We start from the raw sequence: 10000 nt of genomic DNA on the forward strand, positions 1-10000 counted from the left end.
AGGGAGGGCATCCAGCTGGGTGCCAGGTGACAGTTCTGGAAAAAGACCCACTGACCTTTCTCCAAGGCAGAGTGCAACAGCAACTCGGCCCCGGGGCCCTGAATCAAGGAACAACAGCAGATGTGAACAGTCGTGCCAAAAACAGCTCAACACAAGGCTTAAATCCAGCCGCGCTTCCTGAAAAAGATGTCCCGTGTTTAACATAATCTCCCATCAGCCAGTTTGACATTCTAGGAGTCTTTCAGAAAAGGCTCAGCAGCTCGAGACAGAAACTAAAGACATGTGATGTAACAGCCCATTATGAGCCGCTATTCTAACTCACAGAATTGAAAGTAATGTGATAATCACACGCTCGCGCCTTTTGAGCAGTTCAAGGATGAGTCGTCTGCAGTTATTCGAAAAACCCACACGAGAGATCTTCACAGTTATTCTTTAAGCTTAATTACGGCGTCCCGGAATCTATCATCCGTCAAAGTGGTATTGTATTTTGTCCTGGCCTTTGGCCACGAATAGACAAGACAATCTGAACAGTCTTCTGAACAAATGAACAAAAGAGAAAGTGGCTTTCCCAAGGGTCAGAGAGAGTGTATGAAAGAGAGAGTGAGAGAAGATGATTCTGACCTGGCCCTGGCCCAGAGAGATGGCCCTCATTTTCTTGGAGAACTCCATCACATCAGCGAACTTGTAGAGGTCAGCAGCGGGGTCGGTACCGGGGGACAGGATGAAGATGAGGGGAGTGGAGGGGGTCGACTCCGCGAAGACCACGGACAGGTCTGACGTCTGAGGAAAGACAGAGAGAGAAGCAGCGCTGTGGTATAGAAATAGTCAGCTGGCGTTAATTAACCAACGTTTGCGCCGATGCAGAGCCGGGCCCAAACAAACGGCGCCGTGGTCGCCGTGTTAATAAGCCAGAGATGAGATGATTAGAAGGCTAGAGGCGGGAGCGTGACGCCACCTGAGGCTCCACGAAGCGTTGTCCCAGCTGAGCCGAGACAAAGTCCTGCAGGCCCTGAACAAGACAGTCCGCCCTCAGACAGCGCAGGACCAGCAGCTTCTGGAATGAGTCCAGCTTGGTGTCCCACTCTCCAGGGAGAGGCTCCCTAGAGGCAAACACACACACAAACACACACCGTGTTAGATATTGACAGCTTCAAATGAAGGAAACGAGGGTGCATTCCTCTGCATAGTGGTGATCTAAGCGTGCCTGTGAGGCTGGTTGCTGTCAAAGATTCTCTTGAAACCCTGCAGATGTTCGGTGAAGCTCTCCGCCAGGTTGTTGAAGTGGTCCAGAGCGCTGAGGCCCAGCAGGTCCTGCCAGGCGCGCTCCGACAGCCAGCTCACCGCCGGGTTGGTCATCTCTTGGACGGGCATCCCTCCAGAAAGTAGGTAGCGCCAGTCCGTCTGCCCCGGAGAGACAGCACGGATTAATTTAATGGACCTGGCGCAGATACATTTCTGTATTTGTACAAGTTCCCTCCGGCAAATTAAAGAGGGGAAGAAGAGTGTCTCTCAAGAGGGGACGGAGAGTGTCTCTAAAGAGGGGAAGGAGGGGGTCTCTAAAGAGGGGAAGGAGGGGGTCTCTCAAGAGGGGAAGGAGAGTGTCTCTAAAGAGGGGAAGGAGAGTGTCTCTCAAGAAGGGAAGGAGAGTGTCTCTCAAGAGGGGAAGGGGGGGGTCTCTAAAGAGGGGAAGGAGAGGGTCTCTAAAGAGGGGAAGGAGAGGGTCTCTCAAGAGGGGAAGGAGAGTGTCTCTAAAGAGGGGAAGGAGAGTGTCTCTCAAGAGGGGAAGGAGGGGGTCTCTCAAGAGGGGAATGAGAGGGTCTCTCAAGAGGGGAAGGAGAGGGTCTCTCAAGAGGGGAAGGAGAGGGTCTCTAAAGAGGGGAAGGAGAGTGTCTCTCAAGAGGGGAAGGAGAGTGTCTCTAAAGAGGGGAAGGAGGGGGTCTCTAAAGAGGGGAAGGAGAAGGTCTCTCAAGAGGGGAAGGAGGGGGTCTCTAAAGAGGGGAAGAAGAGTGTCTCTCAAGAGGGGAAGGAGAGGGTCTCTCAAGAGGGGAAGGAGAGTGTCTCTAAAGAGGGGAAGGAGAGTGTCTCTCAAGAGGGGAAGGAGGGGGTCTCTAAAGAGGGGAAGAAGAGTGTCTCTCAAGAGGGGGAGGAGGGGGTCTCTCAAGAGGGGAAGGAGAGTGTCTCTAAAGAGGGGAAGGAGAGTGTCTCTCAAGAGGGGAAGGAGGGGGTCTCTCAAGAGGGGAAGGAGGGTCTCTCAAGAGGGAAGGAGAGTGTCTCTAAAGAGGGGAAGGAGAGGGTCTCTCAAGAGGGGTCTCTCAAGAGGGGAAGGAGAGTGTCTCTCAAGAGGGGAAGGAGAGTGTCTCTAAAGAGGGGAAGGAGAAGGTCTCTCAAGAGGGGAAGGAGAGTGTCTCTAAAGAGGGGAAGGAGAGTGTCTCTAAAGAGGGGAAGGAGAGTGTCTCTCAAGAGGGGAAGGAGAGTGTCTCTAAAGAGGGAAGGAGAGGTCTCTCAAGAGGGGAAGGAGAGTGTCTCTAAAGAGGGAAGGAGAGTGTCTCTAAAGAGGGGAAGGAGAGTGTCTCTCAAGAGGGGAAGGAGAGTGTCTCTAAAGAGGGGAAGGAGAGGGTCTCTCAAGAGGGGAAGGAGAGTGTCTCTCAAGAGGGGAAGGAGAGGGTCTCTCAAGAGGGGAAGGAGAGTGTCTCTAAGAGGGAAGGAGAGTGTCTCAAGAGGGAAGGAGTGTCTCTAAAGAGGGGAAGGAGAGTGTCTCTAAAGAGGGGTAGGAGTGTGTCTCTCAAGAGGGGAAGGAGAGGGTCTCTCAAGAGGGAAGGAGAGGTCTCTAAAGAGGGGAAGGAGAGTGTCTCTCAAGAGGGGAAGGAGAGTGTCTCTAAAGAGCGGAAGGAGAGGGTCTCTAAAGAGGGGAAGGAGAGTGTCTCTCAAGAGGGGAAGGAGAGGTCTCAAGAGGGGGAGGAGGGGGTCTCTCAAGAGGGGAAGGAGAGTGTCTCTAAAGAGGGGAAGGAGAGTGTCTCTCAAGAGGGGAAGGAGGGGGTCTCTCAAGAGGGGAAGGAGAGTGTCTCTAAAGAGGGGAAGGAGAGGGTCTCTAAAGAGGGGAAGGAGAGTGTCTCTCAAGAGGGGGAGGAGGGGGTCTCTCAAGAGGGGAAGGAGGGGGTCTCTCAAGAGGGGAAGGAGAGTGTCTCTAAAGAGGGGAAGGAGAGTGACTCTCAAGAGGGGAAGGAGAGGGTCTCTCAAGAGGGGAAGGAGAGTGTCTCTCAAGAGGGGAAGGAGAGGGTCTCTCAAGAGGGGAAGGAGAGTGTCTCTAAAGAGGGGAAGGAGAGGGTCTCTCAAGAGGGGAAGGAGAGGGTCTCTCAAGAGGGGAAGGAGGGTCTCTCAAGAGGGGAAGGAGAGGGTCTCTCAAGAGGGGAAGGAGAGGGTCTCTCAAGAGGGGAAGGAGAGGGTCTCTCAAGAGGGGAAGGAGAGTGTCTCTCAAGAGGGGAAGGAGGGGGTCTCTCAAGAGGGGAAGGAGAGGGTCTCTCAAGAGGGGAAGGAGAGTGTCTCTCAAGAGGGGAAGGAGGGGGTCTCTCAAGAGGGGAATGAGAGTGTCTCTCAAGAGGGGAAGGAGGGGGTCTCTCAAGAGGGGAAGGAGAGTGTCTCTAAAGAGGGGAAGGAGAGGGTCTCTAAAGAGGGGAAGGAGAGTGTCTCTCAAGAGGGGGAGGAGGGGGTCTCTCAAGAGGGGAAGGAGGGGGTCTCTCAAGAGGGGAAGGAGAGTGTCTCTAAAGAGGGGAAGGAGAGTGTCTCTCAAGAGGGGAAGGAGAGGGTCTCTCAAGAGGGGAAGGAGAGGGTCTCTCAAGAGGGGAAGGAGGGGGTCTCTCAAGAGGGGAAGGAGAGTGTCTCTCAAGAGGGGAAGGAGAGGGTCTCTCAAGAGGGGAAGGAGGGGGTCTCTCAAGAGGGGAAGGAGAGGGTCTCTCAAGAGGGGAAGGAGGGGGTCTCTCAAGAGGGGAAGGAGAGTGTCTCTCAAGAGGGGAAGGAGAGTGTCTCTCAAGAGGGGAATGAGAGTGTCTCTCAAGAGGGGAAGGAGGGGGTCTCTCACCATGTCAATGTTGTTGTCATTCATCATGATGCGGGCGCTGAGGAGGAAGGCGAACATGAGTTTGTTCTTCTCAAACAAGCTGCGGCACACGTTGCTGTACAGGCTGAAGGTGAAGAACTCGTTGATGTTGGCGATTCTCTTCTCCACCGTGTCTGTGAGGAAACACGTGACGATAAAAGGCATGAAATAATGAGCGGAGGTGGAGAAATGGCCCTTCATATTGCTTCAATGCGATGGGAATTCTCTTCTACCTGCTTTCTCAGAATTGGCAATGCCAGCCATGAAGATGCGAAGGAACCACTCCAGCGAGTACTGGTACATGGGGTCCACATTGGACAGGTCCGATACACAGAAGAAGAGGATCTGAGTGCGCACGGCCACCGGCACGTACTGCAGACGGGTGGCGTCGATGTCCTTCTCCGTCTTCTCCGCCACCATCACTTTGGCCTACCAGTAAAAACCGCCACGTGTTAAAGCCAACGGTAGCAGCTCGTCAGTGTGATGGCAAATCGCCACAGTATCATAAATGAGGTGTGGAAGGAGAAAACACATTCCAATGTACACAAGCGTTCAAAAGTTTGGGGTCACTCAGAAATGTCCTTATTTTTCAAAGTAAAGCGCTGTTTTTTATATTTGAAGATAACATTAAATTAATTATAAATACTCTTTCTACAAAGTTAATGTGGTACATGACTATTCTCTGGTGTGTAATGAAGTCTCTATAGAGGTGTGTAGAGGCCCATCTCCAGTGTTCTAATGGTACATTGTGTTATCGCCTTAGAAGACTAACGGAGGGATAGAAAACCCTTGAAACCCCTTTTTATGTGAGCGCAGCTGAAAACAGTTATGCTGCTGAGAGAAGCTATAGAACTGGCCTTCCTTTGAGCCACAAGTTTGAAGAACTACAATAAAAATCATTATTTATAACCTCGTCAATGTCTTGAATATATATTTATATTCATGTTGCATTTCACTTGATAAATAAAAGTGTGAGTTTTAATGGAAAACACCAAATTGTCTCGGTGACCCCAAACCTTTGAACAGTCGTGTATATGATATTAGAGGTAATATAGCTCTCCAGCTATTTGACCTTGATCTCTCCAGCTTTGATCTTGGAAGCCCCCAACACTTGGATGAGCTCCTCGTCGTCCACCGGTTTTCCCTCGGTGGAGCTGAGTCGGAACAGGATCTCATCCTCGATTCCTTTCAGCTCCTGCTTCATCTTGGCGTTGCTGACGATCAGCTGGTTCTTAGCCTCCTCCAGGTCCGGACGTTCCACAGCCACCACCTGGCCCAGCAGCTGGTCCTCCAGACCACTGGAGATGCACAAACACAGATGGGAAGACCGACATCGGGCTGTTAGAATAAAGTTCATACCCTCGGTTTGATTCTGAAATATATTGGTTTGCTATCTGGCACACAGTCGCAGGAAGGTTTTTTTAATTTACCCTAAAATCCTTAAAAGACAACAATTTGATATTGAGTTGTAGAATGCAGACTACTTTGGTCCCGTATTTGACAACAATTAGCAAACAGATGAGACTGAAAGACAAATAGACATGACCATTGTCTTTAAATGTTTAGAATTATTTGAATAAATACTCAGCCGGAGGAAAAGGTGATCACGACTGAAGGAATTGATGGTAAAAATTAACATTTAAATAAAGTTTAAATTCTGCTTCCATCAGTCGGAGTCATGTTACCTGGGCGACAGGGTGAAGTTGATGAGGGTGACCTTGGTGGACACCTCTGGGGAGTAGTGTGGGTTCGGCAGCTTGGTGGTGATGTACATCTTGAAGTCTTCGTGGTAGGAGATGACGGAATCTCCGAACTTCAGCACTGTGCTGCCTTTATGCTTAAACGTCTGAGGGCGGAACCATGTGCCTCAATAATCACCGACAACACTGCCATACAATACAAGCAGGGGACGACATTTACATGTTTTTTAGGGGCCGTTTTTGACCCCACTGACTGAAATCCAGGAGCATTTAAAAAGAAATTGGGGGCAGTTTTTGAAACTTGTGGAATAACATTTAACCTTTGTTCAAAAATAATAAATATACATATTTTTTTATTCTTCCAGTATATGAGCAATTGTCATAAATATGGCAATAATAAGACTATTAGGCAGTAGTCGACAGATTAAAGTGTTTTTTTAGATTATTTGAACAAAAAACAAACAGAAATCATAAATCAGACGTTCATATTAAATGTTATTCTTATTTCTTTGTGGTTATTTATTGTGATTACATTTTTTAACAACTATTAACAATTTTGAATTATTCCTTTGTTTCTTTCTAATTCCAAATTATATTAATTGATTTTTGTGTGTGTGTACCTACTTATACAGATAGGACACACAACAAAGAACAAAAATAAAACGCTATTAAATTATTAGAATTATCAGAGGAAGTTATTGGGGCATATTTAGCCTCTCCTAGTGATATCAGGGGCAACATTATATTTCTTAGGAGCATTTTTGCCCTCGTGTATTTCCAACGCTGAATACAAGTGATTTATGTTTGTAATATACTGTATGTGTGTGTGTGTGTGCGTGTATTCACCTGCTGCAACAAGACAGGCTCGAGAGCGGGATCCAGCTCCTCTCCGATGTTCTCCAGCAAGCAGGGTTTCCCGAAGCTGATGGCGTTCTCCAGATTGCGCAGGAAGTCCCGGTCGCTGAGCTTCATCACCTCCAATCGGTTGTCCTGCTCCTGGGCGACGGCAGGAAGTACGAATGAGCGGTGGATGAAGTACAGCGATGAAGAAGCTTCCCGGAGGAACTCAGTTCAACGACACGCCGAGCACCTGCACTCTCGATACCAGTTAATACGATACACTGACAAACTGAGGGAGTACATTCAGATCTGGATACGGCTACTTTTCATGCGTATATTTTTTAACTCAGCGCTCAGATTTCTCACCATCTTTTTGATCCACTTGTTGGCTTGTCCCTGGGGGTCGATGAATAACGCCCAGCGCAGGGAGTACTGGGCGATCACGCCGTTCTCCACTGAGAGGTTGTCCTTGGGCAAACCGGATATCTATGCACGCATAGAAATGACGACATGTGACACCCGTATAAATGATCACTAAATGTTACGTCCAGGGTTCCGACCTGCCAGGAACGGATCTTGACTGGATCTCCGAGGGTGCCGATCATGTTGGGTTCCTCGGTATGTGGAACGCCGAGCTCCTTCAGGCAACGCAGCATCTCCTCTGCCATGGCTGCTCGGTACTCTCCCTGGAACAGACGGGAAGACGGTGGCAACCCGAAACCTCCTCGAGGAAACACTCGAGCCACAAAGAGACACACGACGACAATAAACGAGCGAAATAACAAACACAAAATGAGAAAAAAACAGAAACACAAGATGCCGATAGGTGGTTGGGGTCAGCGGCGGAAATACACCAGGGCAAAGGGCCAAACTGCCCCTCAGTAATATAATGTGGCCCCTGATATCACCAGGAGGGGCAACACATGCCCCCAGAACTTCCTCTAATAACTCTGATAGTTTAATAGTGTGTTCTTTGTAGTGTGTGTCCGATCTGTATTGCCTGTACTAGGTATGTACACACACAAAAATCCATAAATATATATATATTTTTTTAAACAAATAAATAAGTTATATTTGTTAATAGTTGTTAAAAAAAATGTAATAACAATAAATAACCACAAAGAAATTAGAATACAATTGAATGTGATCGTCTGATTTATGTTTGTTTTTGGTAAGTTATAATTGTTAATAATTGTTTAAAAGAATGTAATAACAATTTTAAAAAACACAAGGAAATTAGAATACAATTGAATATGATCGTCTGATTTATGATTTATGTTTGTTTTTGTTCAAAAAATCTAAGAAAACACTTTAAATCTGTAGACTACTGCCTAATAGTCTTATTACTGCCTAATAGTCTTATTATTGCCTAATAGTCTTATTACTGCCTAATGGTCTTATTACTGCCTAATAGTCTTATTATTGCCTAATAGTCTTATTACTGCCTAATGGTCTTATTACTGCCTAATAGTCTTATTATTGCCTAATAGTCTTATTACTACCTAATGGTCTTATTATTGCATAATGGTCTTATTACTGCCTAATAGTCTTATTACTGCCTAATGGTCTTATTATTGCATAATGGTCTTATTACTGCCTAATAGTCTTATTATTGCCTAATAGTCTTATTACTGCCTAATGGTCTTATTACTGCCTAATAGTCTTATTACTGCCTAATGGTCTTATTATTGCCTAATGGTCTTATTACTGCCTAATAGTCTTATTATTGCCTAATAGTCTTATTATTGACATTTTGATGACAATTGCTCATATACTGTAAGCCTAATAAATAACAATATTTAATTAATTTTTAAATGTTATTTCACAAGATTCAAAAAGTGCCCCAATTTATTTTTCAATGCTCCTGGATTTCAGTCAGTGGGGCAAAAAACATGTAAATGTCGTCCCCTGGTTGGGCCTGCGCCCTGGGGGCCAAATGTCTCATAATCCGCCCAGCAACACATTCAGACTTGTGATAGGTCAGATATTTAGATAAGTCGACTGGAACACCAACAACTAAGAGTGACATTGAATTTTTTTTTTTTAAATGCAATTGATTGAGACAGGAAACACGTCTCCAATATATAATTTGGGCCTGTTTTCACGCTCCTGAAACAACCCGCTCACCGTGAAAGGGCCCAGGTACGCCACGTATCCTGCAGACAGGAGCACATCGCCCGTCACGTTGTGGACCATGTAATCCAGATGTTGCACCGTTTTCTTCCATCGCACCTTCTCATCTGCCAGTCCGCCAATGAGCTGGAGAAAACCGACGCATCGTCATTAAACACAATCATCACTATTAACAAAGTTATAATATATTAAGATTGACGGAAAAATGTGATTGTTTGTTAAAATTGTCATGAGACATATTACACTGCTTTTTCTTTGGCTTTACAGAATGGGATAAGCTTGACAAGCCTTATCCCATCTGCTCCCTCCTTCTGACCTTGTCTGCTCGAACGAGGCGGGCCTCACACAGCTGGTACGTGTTGTCCAGTTCATCTTTCTTAGCCAGGCAGTCCTGGTACTTGGCCTGCAGAGTGGCGACGCCGGCCTCCACCGTTGCCAGCTGCTCCTTGGCGGCGTCCAAGATGCCCTGGGTGACCGCCAAGTCCTCCTGGGCCTCCTTGAGAGCTTGCTGTGCACATATATTTTTATAAAACATTGTCATGGTACGATGACTCTCCTCTCCGACAAACATGTAAGCACAGCAGCGTCTTACACTGCCGTTCAAGAGTTTGGGGTCACTTAGAAAAAGAAAAAAATATTAGGTATGTCCTTATTTTTCAAAGTAAAGCACTGTTTTTTTCAATGAAGATAACATCAAATTAATTATAAATACACTCTCTACATAGTTAATGTGTACATGACTATTCTCTGGTGTTTAATGAAGTCTCTACAGAGGTGTGTAGAGGCCCATCTCCATTGTTCTAATGGTACATTGTGTTATCGCCTTAGAAGACTAGCGGAGGGGTAGAAAACCCTCAAAACCCTTTTTATGTGAACTCAGCTGAAAACAGTTATGCTCGTGAGAGAAGCTATAAAACTGGCCTTCCTTTGAGCCACAAGAAGAACAACATTAATATTTACAATAAAAATCATGTCTTGACTATTTTATATTCATTTTGCAATTAATTTGATAAATAGAAGTGAGAGTTTTCATGGAAAACACCAAATTGTTTTGGGTGAAACCCCAAACTTTTGAACGGTCGTGCATGTGGATAGCAAATGGCTCCGGCGTGGTTTCAGTCTTTACCCTTTTCGGTTCCACACCTTTGGCCACAAAGTGATATTTATGCATCGCTCGCACCCACTGGCAAATGGAGGTACAGGCTTTGGAAACCTTGGCAATGGAGGCCGGCTG

General features: G+C 46.5%; 1 protein-coding gene across 1 annotated transcript in view; it reads right to left on the reverse strand.

The window, feature by feature from the left end:
- dnah1 (dynein, axonemal, heavy chain 1) overlaps positions 1–10000 on the reverse strand; it is a 49779-nt gene that overhangs the window by 4785 nt on the left and 34994 nt on the right. The window contains exons 55-68 of the mRNA XM_056411440.1: positions 9893–10000; positions 9083–9274; positions 8761–8892; positions 7194–7319; positions 7000–7119; positions 6640–6789; positions 5779–5939; positions 5166–5391; positions 4327–4522; positions 4076–4227; positions 1205–1401; positions 956–1100; positions 622–780; positions 1–98 (exon numbers count right to left, since the gene is read on the reverse strand). The exon at positions 1–98 is cut by the window's left edge and continues 34 nt beyond it; the exon at positions 9893–10000 is cut by the window's right edge and continues 60 nt beyond it. Of these exons, the coding sequence (XP_056267415.1) occupies positions 1–98; positions 622–780; positions 956–1100; positions 1205–1401; positions 4076–4227; positions 4327–4522; positions 5166–5391; positions 5779–5939; positions 6640–6789; positions 7000–7119; positions 7194–7319; positions 8761–8892; positions 9083–9274; positions 9893–10000 (2162 nt within the window). The remainder of the gene's footprint in view (positions 99–621; positions 781–955; positions 1101–1204; positions 1402–4075; positions 4228–4326; positions 4523–5165; positions 5392–5778; positions 5940–6639; positions 6790–6999; positions 7120–7193; positions 7320–8760; positions 8893–9082; positions 9275–9892) is intronic.

Source organism: Pseudoliparis swirei, chromosome 3 (assembly GCF_029220125.1).
Source record: "Pseudoliparis swirei isolate HS2019 ecotype Mariana Trench chromosome 3, NWPU_hadal_v1, whole genome shotgun sequence".
Lineage (NCBI taxonomy): Eukaryota > Metazoa > Chordata > Actinopteri > Perciformes > Liparidae > Pseudoliparis > Pseudoliparis swirei.